We start from the raw sequence: 21,301 nt of genomic DNA, 5'->3' as shown, positions 1-21,301 counted from the left end.
CCCCATCCTGGACTTCATTGTCCATATCACTGTGAGATTTTCGTCAAAGCCATTCAACAAGCCTCTAGGAAGTGCCAAACTTTCCCACACCTTGTCTTCTGAGCTGTCAAACTCCCTAGGAAGTTCCAAACATTTTAACATTCTCCTGTCTTCTTCTGACCCCTCCAAATGGTTCTAACCCCTGCCTGTTACCCAGTTCCAAAGCTGCTTCCACATTTTTGGTTATCTTTACAGCAGCACCCTACTCTCTGCAGTACCAATTTACTGTATTAGTCTGTTATCATGCTGCTATAAAGAACTACCCAAGACTGCCTAATTTATAAAGGAAAGAGGTGTAATTGACTCACAATTCCACATGGCTGGGAGGCCTCAGGAAACTTACAACCCTGGTGGAAGGGTAAGCAAACATGTCCTTCTTCACATGATGACAGGAAGGAGAAGTGCAAAGCAAAGACAGAAAAGCTCCTTATAAAACCATCAGATCTCAGGAGAACTCATGCAGTATCATGAGAACAGCAGCAGAGGAATAACCGCCCTCATGATTCAATTTTCTCCCACCAGGTCCCATCCACAACACGTGAGGATTATGGCAATTGCAATTCACGATGAGATTTGGGTGGGGACACAGCTAAACCTGTTCTGCAAGTTGTCATGTTTGCTTTGCCACTATGTTTTAAAACTTCTTTTACATTCTTCCCACAATGCCCCTTCTGATTTCCTACAATATATTATGTTTTACCTGGAATCGTTAACTCTCAATGTGTATCTTATTATCACTAGTAAGTTTACAGAGGCATTGCTTACCAGGCATAGATGATCTCTTTCTGAAATGTATTGCTATTTTTAGTTTCAAGTCCTTCTTCAGTTGGTGACAGTCCGATAGACAGACAGACACCAGAAGGCTGGTTTTAGGAAACATTTGTGTTACTTCTCTGTGATGTCATAGTAGCTCCTGTATTGTTTATTTTCAAATAAAACTACTTAATATTAAAACAGGCATATAAAATTAAATTTCTGAGTTAGTGAAACCTGAATTCATTCTTTTTTTTTTAGGCCTTCCTTGTAAATCTCCACCTGAGATTTCTCATGGTGTTGTAGCTCACATGTCAGACAGTTATCAGTATGGAGAAGAAGTTACGTACAAATGTTTTGAAGGTTTTGGAATTGATGGGCCTGCAATTGCAAAATGCTTAGGAGAAAAATGGTCTCACCCTCCATCATGCATAAGTATGGTGCATTGAATTTTATTATATGTATGATAAATATTCTTCATTCAAAGTGTAAGTGGTACCAATAAGAAAGTAAACAGGGACTCTAGAAATTCATAAGGTTTTCTTGAATATTCTGGACTGTTGTGGGAAATTATAGCTGTAGTAATTTAAAAATTTGACATTATAAGCCAAATTAGTTCATTTTCGCATCATCTTGTGTGAACTTTAAGCATCCTCTGATGTATATTCTCAGACTTCTCATCTCTGTTCTTAGGGCACAGCTGCCTCTACTCATCAATCTCCACATTATTCAATCTTCTGTCAGTTTATCAACAATCTCCCTATAAGTACATTTTCTGAAATATTTAAAAAAATCATTATAAGTATTTCACATTTGATAGAAGCAAAAAATTTGGAAATACACACACAATATAGGTGGTGTATTATTCCGTTTTCACACTGCTGTAAAGACCTTCCTGAGACTGGGTAATTTATAAAAGAAAAAATTTTAATTGATCACAGTTCCTCATGACTGAGGAGGTGTCATGAAACTTACCATTACCGCTGAAGGGGAAGCAGGCACCTTCTTCACAAGGTGGCAGGAGAGAGAGGAGTGAGTGAAGGAGGAACTTCTAAACAGTTATTAAATCATCATATCTTGTGAGAACTCACTCACCATCATGAGAACAGCATGTGGGAAACTGCCACCATGATCCAATCACTTCCCACCAGGTCTCTCTCTCAACACCTGGAGATTATTATTCAAGATGAGATTTGGGTGAGGACACAAAGCCTAACCATATCAGGTGGCAAGTATGGACAAAAAATAATGTGAACAAAAAAATGTGTAATCTCAATTGCTACGGCTACCAATATCTCTTCAGGCTTCTAATATCATTTCTATCTTGTATTTTTAATAGATTTAGAAGAATTTAATGTAATTAAGACAAAATGGCTAATATATTTTCTCAAGTTATAAGAAAAATGTTGTACAGTATTCATTGATTCTATATATCGCTATTTTAGAATCCATTACATGTATTGTATGTAACCTATTTTTAAAGATTTGCTGAACAAATACATATTTTTCCTATTTCAGAAACAGATTGTCTCAGTTTACCTAGCTTTGAAAATGCCATACCCATGGGAGAGAAGAAGGATTTGTATAAGGCGGGTGAGCAAGTGACTTACACTTGTGCAACATATTACAAAATGGATGGAGCCAGTAATGTAACATGCATTAATAGCAGATGGACAGGAAGGCCAACATGCAGAGGTACTTTGGTGAATTTTTAAAATTTATTTATATAATGTGTGGGCCCAGCCCAGTGGCTGGCGCCTGTAATCCCAGCACTTTGGGAGGCCGAGGTGGGCGGATGACTTGAGGTCAGGAGTTCGAGACCAGCCTGGCCAACATGGTGAAAACCCGTCTCTACTAAAAATACAAAAAAATAGTGGGGCATGGTGACATGCATCTGAAGTCCCAGCTACTCGGGAGACTGAGGCAGGAGAATCGCTTGAACCAGGGAGATGAAGATTGAAGTGGGCCAAGATCATGCCACTGCACTCCACCCAGGGTGACAGAATGAGATTCCGTCTCAAAAAAATAAATAAACCTAAAATAAATGAATATATAAGTACAATTTATTTATATAGAGTGTTTTGGGAATAAAATATAGAATTGTCTCTAACATCATTAAAATGGACATAAATTAAGTTTTTACGGCAGGACAAAGTAGTCGTATGCCTAAAAATAAAAAGATGGAACTGAGTATTTGATGATTAATCTTAGCTCAATAGTTCTCAAAGTGTGGTCGCTAAACCGGTAGCATCATCATCTTCTTGGAGACTGTTTGAAATGAAAATAAAATTCCATAAGCTCATTCTAGACATACAGAATCAAAAGTCTCAAAGTAGAACCCTGAAACTGTTTTACCAACACCTCCAGGGAATTCTATTTACACTTCTGAGTGAGAAGCATTGCTATAGTCTATTCACTACACATGGATATGAAACTCTCTGATGAATTTTGCATTGTTCAGCATAATATCCTTAATCATTGGCAATTAAATTATCTGAGGTTATTTTTATTATTAGAGGCTTTTTAAAAAAATTTTTTCCACATCTCCAATTTGGATCCTTTGATTAACCCTTCTTCCTCTCTTTTAACTTGGGTAATTTTCAAAACGTGTTTTTAATTCTTTGCATATTCGCTAAGAAAATGCCTATTTGTGTTTATTTTTAAGAGGCTAAAATGTATAAGCAGGATGATTGCAAACAAAAATTTGATATCACATAATCTATGCTGACTTTTTGTATTTTATAAATTAATGTTAAATAAATAGAACTAGTAATATTTGTTTACTCAAACTCAAAGAGAGATATCCAGGAAAACTTTCGTTTACACTGGCTTCCAGAAGGGAAAACAAAAAAAGGTCTATCAGTGTTCTAGCGAAGGATGAAGAAGAAATTTAAAACATCAACGCTTGTACCTGACAAAAAATAGTTTCATGTCTTTTCCTCAATATTACATTTAAATTTATTAAAATCAACAAAATATTTGATGAGATTGTCTACTTATTTTAAATTCGTCTTGAAATATATTTGTAACTGTTATCAGTTGATTTGCTACTCAAAATGAACACTAGGTGGAACCACTTCTTTTTTTTCTATTCAGACACTTCCTGTGTGAATCCACCCACAGTACAAAATGCTTATATAGTGTCGAGACAGATGAGTAAATATCCATCTGGTGAGAGAGTACGTTATCAATGTAGGAGCCCTTATGAAATGTTTGGGGATGAAGAAGTGATGTGTTTAAATGGAAACTGGACAGAACCACCTCAATGCAAAGGTAGAGTATTATATTTCTTTTAACATTTTGGGGGAGTATAGCAGGGTTAAAATATGTTGATTTAAATAAAATGAAGTCATTTTTATTAATAGATTTTTCAAATGCAAATAAAATGACTGACGGTGCTTAAAATTCAATTCTTCCTGTGAACAGAACACAAGTAATAGGGTATATTATTTTCGAGAAAGATTCGACCAAATTAAGAGTTGGAACCTGAAAAAAAATACTTTTTAAGCATTACAACACTTAGTTCCTTCTCAGGAATACGTGTAATAAAAGATACATTATGTGCATTTGACAGCCATAAGTGATGTGCATTCTAAGATATGGAATAGGCAGTTGAAGAGAGGTCATAGATTGTGATATAAATGTGGGCATCTTCAGTATATAGATTATATTTAAAGGTGTGTGACTGACTGTATTTATAAAAAGAAGTCCGAGCACATAGTCCTGGGTCATTCTAATATAAAGAGATGAAGTAAGGGAAACCAAAAAAGGAAATTGTATCTTACTCACCTTTATGTTTTAAAATTAATGTTTTTCTGTGGTTCTTTTTTTTTTCACTATTTTACTTAGACTCTACCTATGTTTATTATTGAAGTGAGTTTTTGTAGACAGCATATAGTTGGGTCATGTTTACATATCCATTCATCTTTTCATGGCCTGTTAACTGGTGCACTTGGACCATTTACACTTAAAATAATTACTGATATATAGGACTTAAATCTCTGTCATTTATTTGTTTCTGCCTGTTTCCTCTGGGTTTCAGTCCTATTTCCCTATTCCTCCATTCCCTGTAGGGAAAATTATTAAGGAGATTAATTTCGATTCATATGTATTGTTTTCCATTGTATCTCTTTGTATAGCTTTTCTCCTCCTTTTAAAAAGTTGTTGCTCTAGCTAATACTATATATATGTAATAATATATTACTGTCTACTGGCACTGACATTTAAATCTACAGCTGGAATATGGAAACCTTACTTTCATGTAGATCCATTTATACTCTCCACGTTGTAAGTATAAATGCCACTAGTATTTTTCTCTGCATACATTGAGCACAATATTAAACTCACTTGCTTCAAATATCAAACATAATTGAAAAAACTTATGAGGAAAAAGATATCCTGTTATATTGACTCCTCTGTTTATCCATTCTGTTTTTCTATTTTTTCAGGATCCTAAAGTCTCAAGCTCTTTCTTTTATCTTTCTTATTTTAATTTGAAGAATTCCTTTAGTTAATCTTTAGGCATAGGTCTACTGGAGACAAATTCTCTTGGTATCCCTTTCTCTGAGAATGTCTGTATTTACCCCCTTACTTGTAAAAGATAGTGTTACTGGATATAAAATTTGGAGTTGACAGTTCTTTGAACACTTGAAAACTGTGCCACATGGTTATAGATGAAAAACTCAGCATCACTGGAATTGTTGATCCCCTCGAGGAAAAGCATAGTTTTTGTCTAGTTGCTTTCAAGGTATTTTTTTCTTTTTTTAAAGTAGTTTTATTTTAATGTATATTGGTATAAATTCCAATGTTTTTATCCTCTTTGGAGTTCACTCAGCTTCTTAAATATAAGTTTATGCCTTATGGTCAAAATGGGAAGTTTTCAGGCATCCTTTTATTTATTCATTTTTCCAGCCCAATATCCTTTCTCTTCTTTTTCTGCATCTGCATTATTTGTTGTTGTATTTTTCTGAATGTCTCAGTTCAGTTTTTTGTTTTCAGTCTATTTTCAGAGTGGGTAATTTATATTGCTGTATGTTCAAGTTCATGGATTTATTTGTCTGTCAGCTCCCCATGTATTATTAAGTATATTCAGTGTTTTTAAAAAATTTTTGTCATACTTTTCCATTTTATAATTCCTACGGGATTTTTAAGAACCATCATGAATTTCAAACCCCGTGTCCTCTTAGTGTTACTCCAAAGAATGTTGAATATGAAATAAGAAACTTTCTTTGTCATAGTTTTCTATGTTTAGCATGTATTCATTCGGAAAGATATTTCTTAATCCTGATCTACCATAAGCAGCAATATTTGTTAATGTTTTATGTGTTCTTTCAGTAAGGAGAAAAGAACTTAAATATATTACTTTCAGTTTAAAGGGTTAAAATTTCTTCCAGGACTCATTTCTTTTACCAGAAATCACAAAACTGTTGATATTATATAAAGTGCTGTGTTTGTATTTGCCTTATTTGAACTTGTATTTTGATTTGCTCTCACAATAAATCAAGTGATGAAATGATGTTTTTTAGATTCTACGGGAAAATGTGGGCCCCCTCCACCTATTGACAATGGGGACATTACTTCATTCCCGTTGTCAGTATATGCTCCAGCTTCAACAGTTGAGTACCAATGCCAGAACTTGTATCAACTTGAGGGTAACAAGCGAATAACATGTAGAAATGGACAATGGTCAGAACCACCAAAATGCTTACGTAAGTACTTTAATATTCACGTGGCTGGAAAAATCAGTGTGATGAGTCTGATATTTTGCTGTTGGTAACAAAATAATCACAGATTATTGAACAACCATTCTGCTGAATGCCTGCCTACCAAAAATTTCTTTTAGAAAGTAAAGTTTAGAAATTTTTCTCTTTAGGGCTGGGTGCGGTGGCTCACACCTGTAATCCCAGCACTTTGGGAGGCCGAGGCGGGCAGATCACGAGGTCAGGAGATTGAGACCATCCTGGCTAACACGGTGAAACCCGGTCTCTACTAAAAATACAAAATAATAATAATAACCGGCATGGTGACGGCACCTGTAGTCCCAGCTAGTCGGGAATCTGAGGCAGGAAAATGTCGGGAACCCGGGAGGTGGAGCTTGCAGTGAGCCGAGATCGCGCCACTGCACTCCAGCCTGGGTGACAGAGCGAGACTCCGTCTCAATAAAAACAACAAAAAGAAGTAATTTTTCTCTTTATATTTATATTTTATTTTAAAGCATTTAGTTGACAAATAAAAATATATTTTCATGTTTGACAATATGCTGTTTTGATATATTTATGCTACAATGATTACCACAAATTAATTAGCACATTCTTCATCACCTATGCTTACCATTGGGTGTAGGTGGATGTGTGAGTATGTGTGTGTGTGTTTGTGGTGAGGACACTTAAAATCTGCTTTCTTACCAATTTTCAAATAAACAATACAATATTATTAGCTCTAAATATCACTAGATCTCTATGTTTGATTCCAAGTTCTTATTCATATTATAGCTGAAAGTTTGTACTCTTTGACCAATATCTTAATCAAAAGTAGCAATGATAAGTTCTAAAATGCAGGGATCCTAAAATGACAACTGATGTAATGAATCATTGATAATACACCCCTAATTCTCATACATTAAACATCGAACCTCATTTTCACATCGATTACCATTCTAAGTTTATTCAAATCAATATGATGTTTCTACATAGTTGGTTTGGATAGTGTTTTGAGAAATAATTCCTGAACCATCATATAACATTCTACTTGAAAACCTGAAAGTCTATGAAGATTTGCATACTACTTAATGTTTTATGTTTACTGTTTTGTATTTTCAGATCCGTGTGTAATATCCCGAGAAATTATGGAAAAGTATAACATAGCATTAAGGTGGAAAGCCAAAGAGAAGATTTATTCGAGAACAGGTGAATCAGTTGAATTTATATGTAAAAATGGATATCGTCTTTCACCAAGTTCTCACGCATTGCGAACAGCATGTTGGGATGGGAAACTGGAGTATCCAACTTGTGTAAAAAGATAGAATCAATCATAAAATGCACACCTTTATTCAGAACTTTAGTATTAAATCAGTTCTTAATTTCATTTTTTAAGTATTGTTTTACTCCTTTTTATTCATATGTAAAATTTTGGATTAATTTGTGAAAATGTAATTATAAGCTGAGACCGGTGGCTCTCTTCTTAAAAGCACCATATTAAAACTTGGAAAACTAACGGTTGTGTCCAGTTCATAAAATGTTTGTGGCAAGAAATTAGACGCAATTTTTCAGACTTTATTTCTGTTCATCACTCTTAAATCTCCCAAAGCTTTCTCCACAGCTTCTGAGGCTCACTGTTTTACAGAAAATGGAAAACATATCATTGTCTCTGATTTCAAAATTACATCACTTTACAAAGATGTAAAAACCAAGTCAAGTCTTAACTCACGTTGGTAATGAGATATAAGTAATTACTATTTATCAATATATAAATGCACCAAAAGTGATATCAATACATAAATGCACCAAAACTGATGAAATGTAGATACTTCTACAAGATGTCAATCTAGCACGTGTGATAATGCAAACTAATCATAAAGAGGAGTTAAAACGTAATTGGGTATATAAATATTACAACATAAACATACAAAAAATAAAAACACAGTAACAGTTATAACATACTCACTTGCATGCACTCACTTGCAAACACAGAAACACGATACTTTTGCCCTGAATTAACGTTTATAGAAAAAATATTGCCAGGAAATTCAAAACTATAGATAAATGTGTGTGTGTGTGTGTGTGTGTGTGTGTGTGTATATACATGTATATGTATGTGAGTGTGTGCGTGTGTGTGTGTGTGTATTTAGAGATACTAGGGGTAAAAGTTAGGGTTTAATTCTTTTGTATATATCGGTATCCTCTGATTTTTCTACCTTTAACATATATCACTTTGGAAACAAAAGCACAATTTATTTTAAAATAATGATGTCTAACAAGCAAGGCGGTGCATGTTGAGAATGATAAAGATTTCATCAGTAATGATCTTAACATCAAATAGCCTCTTAAGTATTTTTGGAGTAGAAGAGTTTTGGAAATTTCAATAGTAAGGTTCTGAAATGTAATTTTTATATTCATTCTTTTTAATTAGCACTAGTTAGGTAAAATCATTTTTGATTAGGAACATTTTAAACTTATAAAGGAGGTGAAGCCATTATGTGAAAAATAAAGATATCAATAATACAACACAAATATTATTTAATGATACCTTATTACTTCTTACTGTATAAAATCAGGTGGCTTATATACTCAGGCTGTCTCCTTGTTAGTGATCCTGATTTAGATAAATTGCTTGAGTTCGGGAAAGCCAGATTTCAAAAATCTAAAGGACATTTGTTATACTTAGCAAGTTATGTTGATAGTAATGTTAACACTTAGGAATATACGTTTATTCCTAAATTGTTTTAGTACATTTGAGCAACTATAAGAAATTTACCATAAACTGGCTAGTTTATAAAAAATAGAAATTTATTTCATACAGTTTTAGAGGCTGAGATTTTCCAGCTTAAGATACCAACTGATTTGATGTCTTGTAAGGGCTTGCTCCCTGTTTTGGTGCCTTCCCACTATGGTGCCTTCCTACTATGTCCTTACAATGTGGAAGGGGCAAGGGAGTTCCATGACTCTTCTTTGTAAAAAGACTAATCCAATGTATTAGCGTGGAATCCTCATGACCTAATCACCTAAAAAGTCCTTACTTCCTGATACTATCACCATAGTGATGAGGATGTAACATACATATTTTGAAAGGGTACTACTATGCAGACCATAGCACAGCATAGGGATAAACAAATATGTTCCATGTAAATGGAAACCAAAAAAAAGCAGGGGGGCCATACTAACATTAACTAAAATTGAATTTTAAGTCAAATCTGTAAAAAGAAACAAGGAAGGTCGTTATACAAAGGAGTCAATTCACAAATAGATTATAACTATTGCAAATATGTATGCACTCAACATGGGAGCAATGAAACTTATAAAGCAAGCATTAATACATCTAAAGGAAGAAATAGACAACAATGCAGTAATAGTAGGGGACTTCAATAACCCACATTCAACAATGGATAGACAGTCTATACAGAAATCAATAAAAACATTGGACTTGAACTCTATGTTAGACCAAATGGACCTGTCAGACCTATATAGAACATTCCATTTGACAACAGTAGAATAAATATTCTTCTCAAGCACACAAGATATAATCTCCAATATAGATCATATGTTGGGCCACAAAACAAGTCTTAAAAAATTTTTAAAAGATTGAAATTACATAAATTTTTTTAACATTGTCATATGAAACTAGAAAACAATAGCAGAAGAAATGTTGGGAAATTCACAAATACATGGAAATTAAACAACATGATCCTGAACAACCAATGGGGCAATGAAGAAATTCAAAGGGAAATTCAAAAATATCTTGAGAAAAACAAAAATGGAAAAGCAACATACTAAAAAACATATGGTATGCAACAAAAGCAGTATAAAGGGATGTTTAGAGATATGAATGACTCCATGAAGATCCTAATAAAGCAAGTAACTTTGTATCTGAGGAAACTAGAAAATGAAGAAAAAAATTAACCCAAAGCAACTGGAAAGAAAAAAATAGTAAGGTACAGAACAGAAATAAATAAAACAGACTGGAAAAATAATAGAGGATCCACAAAACTAGAAGTTGGCTTCTGAAAATATAAACAAGATTGACAAACCTTTAGCTGAACTAAAAAAGAGAGAAGGAACAAATAAAATTAGAAATGAAACAGGAAACATTGTATCTGATAGCACAGAAATACAAAAAAACAGAAGAAACCGCTATGAACAGTTATATGCCAACATGTAACTGTTGGATAACCTAATGGAAACAAATATATTCATAGACATCTACAACCTACCAAGATTACTGAAACATAATGAAATACAAAATTAATACAGAACAGTAATGAGTAAGAAAAATGAACAAGTAATAAAAAGTCTCTCATCAAAAAAACAAAACAAAACAAAAAAAAACTCATGGCTTCATGATGGATGGAATCCTACCAAACATTTAAAGAATCAACACTAATCCTTCTCAAATTCTGTCAAAAATTTAAGAGTGAACTCTCAGTTTTATTATATGAGGTCAAAAATCATACCGACACCAAAGCCACACATGGACACTACAAAAAAAATTATAGGTCAATATTCTTCATGAATATAGACGTAAAAATGCTCAACAAAATACTTCCAAAGTGAAGACAACATATTAAAAGAAACATTCGCCATAATGAAAGGTAATGTATATCTGGGATGTAAAGATAGTATATATACACCAATCAATTACTGTTCCACACCGAATTAAAAGAATGAAAAGCAAAAATTGTATATTCATCTCAATAGATACAGAAAAAGCATTTAGCAAAATCAACATCCTTTCATGATAAAAAGTCTCAACAAATTAGCCATAAAAGAAATTACCCCAAGACAATAAAGGCTACATATCACAGGCCCACATTTAACATTATACTCAAGAGTGAAAAGTTGAAACATTTTTGTCTATGATCAGAAAAAAAAAAAAAAAAACAAGGAGGCTCACTCTCACCACTTCTGTTCAACATAGTGCTGGAAATCCTGGCTAGAGCTGTTAGGCATGGAATTTGGAAAAGAAGACAGTTGTCTCTGTTTGCAGATGCCATGATCTCATATACATGGAAAACCCAAGGACTTCACCAAACTTTGCTAAAAGTAATAACCAATTCAGTAAAGTTGCAGGGTACAAGATCTACAGACAGAGCCAGTTACATTTCTATACACTAACAGCAAGCTATTGAAATAAGAAATTGAAAACAAACATCTAATTTACAATAGCATCAAACATAATAAAATACTTGAGACTAAATCAAAGCAAGGAGATGAGAGTTCTGTACTCTGAAAACTATAAAATATTGATGAAAGAAATTGAAGAAAACACAAATAAATGAAAAGATGTCCTGTCTTCAAGGATCAAAAGAATCAATATTATAAAATTGTCTTCAATACCTAAAACTCCAGATTCCATGCAATATTGTCAATACTCTAAACACATCTTTCGCAGAAATGGAAAAAAAATTCTAAAATTAATATAGAACAAGAGACACCAAACAGCAAAAGCAGTCTTACAAGACAAAAAAGGAAGAGACAGCGCACTATCACTATCATGCTCTCTGGTTTCAAATTACACTACAAATCTATAATAATCAGAACAGTTTAGTCCTGATACAAAAAAGATACATAGACAGAATTAAAAGCTCCTAAATAAAATCATGCATATATAAAGGCACTTCCAAATATTCATGGAAAATTGAATTAAAATAAGAAAATTTTAAAGCTACACTTTATTTCTTAACATAAGCTCCATCAAGTTCAACACACTTTTGAAAACAGTGATACAAGCCATTTAGTCCATCCCTAAAGACTCGATGGTTCTGGGAATATAGCCATGTTAAGCAGTCTTTTTCATATAATTAACCGAAACAATGGGTACCCTTTGTAAGATTTTTTAAAATTAGGCAAAAGAAAGAAGTCAGGAGAAGGCAAATCAGGACTGTAATGTAGGAATGCTCAAAGATTTCCCATAAAAATTCTCACAAAATTGTTTCTGTCTGTTGAGAGGAATGAGCAGGAGCATTGTTCTGGTGGACGAGGACCATCTGATGAAGTTTTCCTGGGCATTTCTCTGCTAAAGCTTTGAAAACTTTCTCAAAACATTCTCTTAAGAAGCAAATGTTACTCTTTGGCCTTCCAGAACTCAACTAGTAAAATGCCTTGGCCATCTCACAAACTGTTGCCATGATGTTTTCTCCTGACTGGCCTGCTTTTGCTTTCATTGGACCACTTCCACCTTTGGTATGCCATTGCTTTGATTATGTTTTGTATTCAGGATCATACTGATAAACTCATGTTTCAGCTTTTGTTACAAATCTTTGAAGAAATGTTTCAGGTTCTTATTCCCACTTGTTTAATACACTTTCCGTTAAAAACTATTCCCTTGCTGGCCGGGCGCCGTGGCTGACACCTGTAATCCCAGCACTTTGGGAGGCCGAAGCGTGAGGATCACGAGGTCAGGAGATCGACACTATCCTGGCTAACACGGTGAAATCCCGTCTCTACTAAAAACAAAAAAAAATCTGCGGGCGAGGTGGTGGGCGCCTGTAGTCCCTGCTACTGGGGAGGCTGAGGCAGGAGAATGGCCTGAACTCGGCAGGCGGAGCTTCCAGTGAACTGAGATTGCCCCACAGCACTCCAGCCTGGGCAACGGAGCCAGACTCAGTCTCAAAAACAAAACACTCTTCTCTTGTCTACTACACCTGATCTGAATGCAACGGTCATGGCTCTCATTGAATGGAAATTTTGCTTTAACATTGATTTTCCCATCAGAATTTGTAAGGTGAACTAACTATGGTGTTGACTATTGATTCTGCTCTTAGTCATCAGTCGTCTTTAATCCAGATGTGAGCAAAATTATTTTTTTCTCACAAATTAGTGTGACTAGTCTGCCGCTGTGGGCTTCATCCTTAACATTGTCTTGCCTCTGCCTAAAATGAGTTATCTGTTTCTAAATGGCTGATTTCTTTTGGGGTGTTGTCCCCATAAATTTTTCAATAATTTCACTGAAGCTCCATGACAAGTGTTGGTTAGGATGTGGAAAAAAGGAAACACTTGTACATTATGGGTGGGAATGTAGATTGTTACAGCCATTGTAGAAAACCATATGGAGGTTCCTCAAAATATTAAACATAGAACTATCGTATGACTCAGCAATTCCACTTCTGGGTGTATAAACAAAGAAAACAAAATCAGTATGTCTAAGAAATATCTGCACTCTCATGTTTTTTGCAGGATTGTTCACAATAGCTATGATATGGAAACAACTTATGTTTCTGTCAAAGATGATTGAATAAAGAAAATGTGGTGCATATATACAGTGGAACACATTAAATTCTGCCTTTAAAAAGAAGGCAAATCTGCCTTTTTTAACAACATTGATAAACATGGCAGATATTAAGTAAGTGAAGTAAACCAGACACAGAAAGACAAATGCTGCATGATGTCATTTATATTTGGAATCTAAAAAACACCTGAGCTCATAGATATGGAGAGTAGAAGTATAGTTACCAGGGGTTGCACAGTGGGAGAAATAGAGAGATATCAGTCAGAGGATACAAGTTATAAGACAAATAATTTCTGGAGACCTAGTGTAAAGCATGATGACTATAGTTATTAATAATATATTATATATTTGAAATTACAAAGACAATAGTTCTTAAGTGTTCTGAGGTCATTCATACAAAAGGTAACAAGGTGAGATATTGGATATTTGATTAGCTTCATTATGATAATCATTATAAAATGTTATGTATATCAAAATAATATGTTGTATAACGTGAATATAAAAATTTGTATTTGCCAATGATACTTTTATAGAGGTGAAAAAATTGATTATTAATCGGTAAAAATGGAAGTTAACGGACCAAAATATTACTTCTAGGTTTTGAAATATAAATCTGTCTTTTTGTAAAAACAGAAAGGTTTTTTGTTTGTTGTAGTTGTTTGTATCACCTTGGAGTCGTGTATTTTGATTTATTCAATCTGGATATCTCTGGAAACTGGCTCCTCATTGCTTCTCATGTGCCCTAATTTTATCTGAGTATTTCTCTCTTTTTTTTCAGCATAACATGTTCTAAGTTCACTTTATATTTCCTCTGCCCAACATTCAAAATCATACACCTTTCCTAGAAAGTCTGATTATTTTTAAAGCAGAATAAAATTTAGAACTCAAGAACCATGAAGTATTGGTAATAGATGGGAATGTCCAATACTTTGGAAATATAATCATTTTCAGGGATTTTTGGTGGTAAAATCTTTGAAATATAAATAAAATATAAAAGTTTGTTGTTCTCACTGGATTTTACAATTCAAATTTAATAATACATCTGTGAAAACAACTTTAGTATATACATGTTTTCGTTTTTGTGAGTATATGGTACGTCTATGTATGTATGAGGTACATAAAATATTTTGATACAGGCATACAAAGTGTAATAATCACATCAGGGTAAATGAGGTATTCATCATCTCTAGCATTTATACTTTCTTTGTGTTACAAACAATCCAATTATCCCTTTTATTTTAAAATGTGCAATAAATTACTTTTGACTATAGTCACCCTGTTGTGCTATCAAATACTAGATCTTATTTATTCTATCTAACTATATGTTTATGCTCATTAAATATATTCTTCTCTCATTTGTCTTTACTGACTCATTCATGAAAATGTCAAAAGTGTAATGAAACATTGCTATTAGTAGTTAAACTACTAAGTGAAAATTAAAATTTCTTTGTATTTATTTTGCCCCTAGATAGTTGACTCTGAGTGTGAATCTTCTTTTCAAAAATGATTTAAATACTTCTTGTCTCTGGTTCACCCTATTACCGAATCCATAGAGTTGTATATTAATTTTCACTTGTTTTCTTCATTCTTAGATTTTGCTTTTTTCTTTCTTATATACTAACAATAAACTGTCTGAAAAAGAAATTTAAAGATCTATTCCTTTTCTGATAACACCAAAAAATAAAATTGGGAGTAAATTTAACCAAGGATCTCAAAAATCTATATATTTTAAACAATACAATATTGATGAAACAAATTGAAGAAGACACACATACACAGAAAAATAGCCCATGTTCAGGGACTGCAAGATTTAATATGGGTAAAATGTTCATATTACACAAAAAGATGTAAGGATTTAATGCAGTCCCCATCAAAATTCTAATGTCATTTTTCACAGAAAAATGAAAAACAGTTCAAAAATATGTATGAAATGACAAGAGATCCCGAAGGTCAAAGTAATTTTCATTAAAAAGAACAAAGCTGGAGGCATTACACTTCTAAATTTTGAATTATGATATAATGCTATTATAGGCAAGATAGCATGACATTGGCATAAAACAAGACACCAATAAAACAGAATAGAATTCAATATATTTTCAATAAAGATGACAAGAACTCACATAGGGAAAATAATAGTCTCTTCAATACATCTTGTTGGGAAAATGGGATATTCACCCATAGAAGAATGTAATTGATCTGCTGTTTCACACTACATAAAACTACTCAGAATATATGTAAGACTGACATGTAAAGCTTGAAACTATAAAACTGCTAGAGGAAAATAAAAGAGAAAAGAATACATGACATTGGTCTGGGCTATGATTTCTTGGATTGGTTCCCCAAGCATAGGCAACAAAAGGAAAAATACACACATTGTATTACATCAAACTAAAAAGCTTCTGCACAGCAAATTAAACAATGCCCAGAGTGAAGAGACAACTCATGAGTTGGAAAAATATTTGCAAGCCATATATCTGAAAAAGCGTTAATATTCAAAATATATAAGGAACTCAACTCAATGGCTAATAAAAAGGAATTAACCAATTTAAAAATAGGCAATTTACCTGAATGGACATTTCTCAAAAGAAGACGTACCAATGGCCAACAAGTATTATTATCAACAATACAAAAAAAATCAAATGTTATCAAACGTGGAGAAAAGGACACACTTGCACATTGTTGATGGAAATGTATATTAGTATAGCCATTATGGAAAATACTATAGAGTTTGTCAAAAATGAAAAACAGAACATATAATCAATCCAGTAATCCTACTACTGAATATATGTACAAAGAAAAAGGAATCAGTATGTCAAAGAGTTATCTGCATTCCCATGTTCATTACAGCATTATTTATAATAGCCAAAATATGGAATCAACTTAAGTATCCATTACAGATGAATAGATAAAGAAAATGTGGTCTATATACACAATGTAATACTATTCAGCTTTGAAAAAAGGAAATCCTGCATTTTCAAGAACATAGAATAAACAGGGAGGACATTAAGTTAGGTGGAATAAGACAGACAAAACCACATGATTGCACTTATACGTGCAATCCGTTGTAAAATATGGTGACTTTAGTTAACAATAATATGTTGTATTCTTGAAAACTACTTAGTGTAGATTTTAAGCAGTCTCACCACACACAAAAATGAGAAGTATGTGAAGTAAAGCATATATTTATTAGCTTGATTTAGCCATTATCTAATGTATACATATTTCAACACAATATGTTTTACATAATAAATATATGCAATTTTATTTGCCAATAAAAAATAAATGAAAATGTTTACAAAAAGAGAATATGTGGTATAGATACACAGTAGAATACTATACAAACTAAAAAGAAGACAATTTTGTCAATAGGGAAAACATGGATGAATCTAGTGGATATTATGCTATCTAAAATAAAGTCAACACAAAGAAAAATCCTGCATGATCTTATTGATATGTGGAATCTAAAAAATTCAAATTTACAGAAGGTGAGAGTAGAGTGGTTGTTACCAGAAGCTGAAGGGATGGCGGTGTTTCTAGGAGGTGTTGGTCAAAGGGTATAAATTTTCAGTTAGACTAGAGGAATACATTTTAATATCTATTTCACAGCATGGTGATCACACTTAATAATAATAAAAGTGATAACAATATATATTTCAATATTGCTGTGAGTACATATATTCTATTTAATATATTTAAGCCTAGCCTTTCTAACTACTACAGAAAGAGCAGCTAAATGTCTGTTGTAAGTATGCTTATCTTACAAAAAATAAGTTCATTTGATATTCATGTAATAAATCTAATCTTTGTTTTATTGATTTTCAGATTAACAAAGACCTTATCTATTTTTTTTTTAATTATACTTTAAGTTTTAGGGTACATGTGCACATTGTGCAGGTTAGTTACATATGTATACATGCAGCGCACCAGCATGGCACATGTATACAAAGACCTTATCTAAATACTCTTTACAACTTTTATGTAAATCTAAAATTATTCCATAGGAGAAATTTTATGTAAAAAAGATAAAAGTATGAAGCATGTTCAGTTTGGGTATTTCACTTTGTATTCACTGAATATTGAAAAAATTAAAATACTATCAAGTAATACATAAAGTCATATAACCTCCTAAATATCCGCTGAGGAACCTACTTACTTTTGTGTGTCATTTTGGATAGTCAAGGTTTTTTGCTATGCTATACTTTAAAAAGTAATTAATGAAGGGGCTGACTTTTTTTGTTAATAGCACACTTAACAATATTAGTGGATTCCTGGTGTTCTTCACTAAGGTCCTTGGTCAGTAATTTCTGATTATATTTTATGCAAAGAACTTTGAAAACACCTTGTGCTGTATTTTAAAGTTTATTATTATCCATATTTCTGACCAATCACAGATGTTGCAAAAGGTTGGGACACTTGGAAAGATAAAATTATTTTCAAAAAGATTATTTTTTTATAGAATTTCAAAAACAACCATCTTTAAAATACTAACAATAGTTTAAAAAATTATAATACTTTTATAAAGTTTTTACAAACACTACTTACAGATAGAGTAAAATTTCATTATAACTGAAAATGTTTTCAGTAACCTGTTATACTTGGCTAAATGTCATTATTCAACTGAAATTCCACCTCTCTTCAACATTTACGTATATATTTTCCTGAAGATTTTTGTCTTATGTTTTGCAGTTATTTTAAAGTTATGGAGGAGGTTTTGCTTATTTTACTATATTTATTATATGGTTTGTCTTTAGCATTATTGATAGATCTTTTTCTTCCAAATATGGGCCAAATTTTCTGCTTCTTTACATATCTAGTAGTGTTTTATTCTACTTTGGTCAATGCCAATAAAACATTGTGATGACAGCCATGGAATATAAAAGTTACCTATGGGTTTGTCATATATGCTATTTATGGTATTGGGGTACTTTTCTTCTATATCTATGTTTTTAAATTTTCATGTGCACATCATAGGTGTACAGTAGGTGTATGTATTGATGGAGTACTAGAATGTTTTGATACAGGCATACAATGTGAAATAAGCACATCATGGAGAATGGGGTATACATGCCCTCAAGTATCTATCCTTTGAGTTCCAACCATCCAATAATACTGTATAAGTTATTTTAAAATGTATAAGTAAGTTATCATTGACTATAGCCAACCGATTGTGCTGTCAAATAGATGGACTTATTTATTTTTTCTATTTTTTTTTTCGTACACATTGACCATCCCCATCTCCCCTCTAGCCCTATACCACCCTTCACAGTCTCTAGTAACCACCCTTCAACTTTCTATGTCCAAGAGTTCAATTGTTTTGATTTTTAGATGCCACAGATAAGTGAGAACATGTGAGGTTTGTATTTCTGTGCCTGGCTAATTTCACTTAAAATAATGATCTCCAGTTCCATCCATGTTGTTGCAAATGATTGGATCTCATTCTTTATTATGGCAAAGTAGTACTCCATTGTGTATGTGTGCCACATTTTATTTATTCATTCATCTGTTGATGGACACTTTGGTGGCTTCCAAATCGTAGCTATTGTATACAGTGAGGCAACAAACATAGGTGTGCAGATATCGCTTCCATACACTGATTTCCGTACACTGCTGGTGTATACACAGCATTAGGATGGCTGGATCATAAGGTAGCTCAATTTTTAGTTTTCTAAGAAACCTCCAAACTGTTCTCCATAGTGGTTGTATTAATTTACATTCCCACCAACAGTGTACAAGATTTCCCTATTCTCCACATCCTCATTAGCGTCTGTTATTTTCTCTCTTTTCCATATAAGCCATTTTTACTGGAGTGAGATGATATCTCACTGTAGTTTTGATTTACATTTCTCTGATGATCAGTTATGTTGATCATCTTTTCACATGTCTGTTTTCCATTTGAATGTATCCTTTTAAGAAATCTATATTCAGATCTTTTGCCCTTTTTTGATCTGATTATTAGATGATTTCTGATAGAGTTGTTTGAGCTCTTTAATTATTCTGGTTATTAATCCCTTGTCAGATGGGTAGTTTGCAATATTTTGTCCCACTCAGTGTTATTTCTTCACTTTGTTCATTGTGTCCTTTGCTGTGCAGAACATTTTTAACTTGATGTGATCTCATTTGTCCATTTCTGCTTTGCTTGCCTGTGCTTGTGAGTTATTGCTGAAGAAATTTTTGCCCAGAACAAAGTCCTTGAGATTTTCCCCAATGTTTTCTGGTAGAAGTTTCATAGTTTGAGGTCTTAGACTTAAGTCTTTATCCATTTGATTTGATTTTTGGATATGGTGAAACATAGAGGTCTAGTTTCATTCTTCTGCATATGAAAATCCAGTTTTCCTAGAAGTGTTCATTGAAGAGACTGTCTTTTCCACAGCGTCCCTTTGTCAAAAATGCATTCACTGTAGATGTGTACATTTGTTTCTGTGTTCTCTATTCTGTTCCATTAGACTGTATGTCTGTTTTTATGCCAGTACTATGCTGTTTTAGTGGCTACAACTCTGTAGTATAATTTGAAGTCAGGTAATGTTATTCCTTCAGTTTTGTTTTTATTGCTTAGGATAGCTTTAGCTATTTTGGGTACCTTTAGCTTTTGTGGTACCATAAAAATTTTAGGATTGTTTTTCTCTATTACTGTGAAGAATGTCCCTGGTATTTTCATAGTGATTTCTTGAATCTGTAGATTGCCTTGGGTAGTATGGACATTATAACAATATTGATCCTTCCAGTCCATGATCATGAAATATCTTTTTTTTTTTTTGGTGTCCTCTTCAACTTCTATTTTTAGTGTTTTACTGTTTTTCTTATAGAGATCTTTGACTTCTTTGGTTAATATCTAATTATTTATTTTTATCTGTGGTTACTGTAAATGGGATTACCTTTAGGATTTTTTTCAGATTGTTTGCTGTCAACATATACAAATGCTACTGGTTTTTTATGTTGATATTATATCTTGCACCTTTACTGGATTTGTTTATCAGTTCTAATAGTTTTCTGGTGATTACCTTACGTTTATTGAAAAAAAGTTATACCATCTGCAAACAAAGATAATTTGGCTTCTTTCTTTTCAGTTTGGATACCTTTATATCCCTCTCTTGTCTAACTGCTGTAGCCAGGACTTCCAGTATTATGTTGAATAACAGTGGTGAAGTGGGTATCCTCGTCATGTTCCAGTACTTTGAGGAAATGATTTCAGACTTTCTCCATTCAGTATGAGAGTAGCTGTGTGTCTGTCAAATGCAGCTTTGATTATGTTTGGGTGTGTTCTTTCTATCTTCAGTTTTCTTTAGTGTTTTATCATGAAGGATTTTGAATTTTATCAAATGCCTTTTTGGAATCAATTGAAATAATCATGTGGTTTATATCCTTCATTGTGTTGGTATGATGTATTACATTGATTGAGTTGTGTATGTCGAGCCATCTTTGCATCTCAAGGATAAATCCCATTTGGTCATGTTGAATGATCTTTCTAGTATGCTGTTAAATTTGTTTGCTATTCTTTTGTTGAGAATTTTTACAATTACATTTGTCAGAGATATTGACCTGTAGTATTCTTTTTTTCATGTGTCTTTGTCTG

The 21,301-nt window shown here is 33.0% G+C and overlaps 1 protein-coding gene across 4 annotated transcripts in view; it reads left to right on the top strand.

The window, feature by feature from the left end:
* The window catches only part of LOC134729382 (complement factor H-related protein 3), a 187,088-nt gene that overhangs the window by 132,199 nt on the left and 33,588 nt on the right, over nt 1–21,301 (top strand). Inside the window, exons 3-5 of one of the 4 annotated variants that reach the window (XM_063598146.1) lie at nt 3,889–4,065; nt 6,318–6,500; nt 7,611–7,998. The exons of 2 other annotated variants lie outside the window; for them this stretch is intronic. In XM_063598146.1, coding sequence (XP_063454216.1) covers nt 3,889–4,065; nt 6,318–6,500; nt 7,611–7,813 — 563 coding nt within the window. In that variant the 3' untranslated portion in view covers nt 7,814–7,998. Of the gene's footprint in view, nt 1–3,888; nt 4,066–6,317; nt 6,501–7,610; nt 7,999–21,301 lie in introns of those variants that run through there. One more of the 4 variants, XM_063598099.1, reaches the window with a different exon arrangement.

This window comes from Pan paniscus, chromosome 1 (assembly GCF_029289425.2).
Source record: "Pan paniscus chromosome 1, NHGRI_mPanPan1-v2.0_pri, whole genome shotgun sequence".
Classification (NCBI taxonomy): domain Eukaryota; kingdom Metazoa; phylum Chordata; class Mammalia; order Primates; family Hominidae; genus Pan; species Pan paniscus.
The sequence above is the reverse complement of the archived record's forward strand: the minus strand, read 5'-3'. Positions and strand labels throughout refer to the sequence as shown.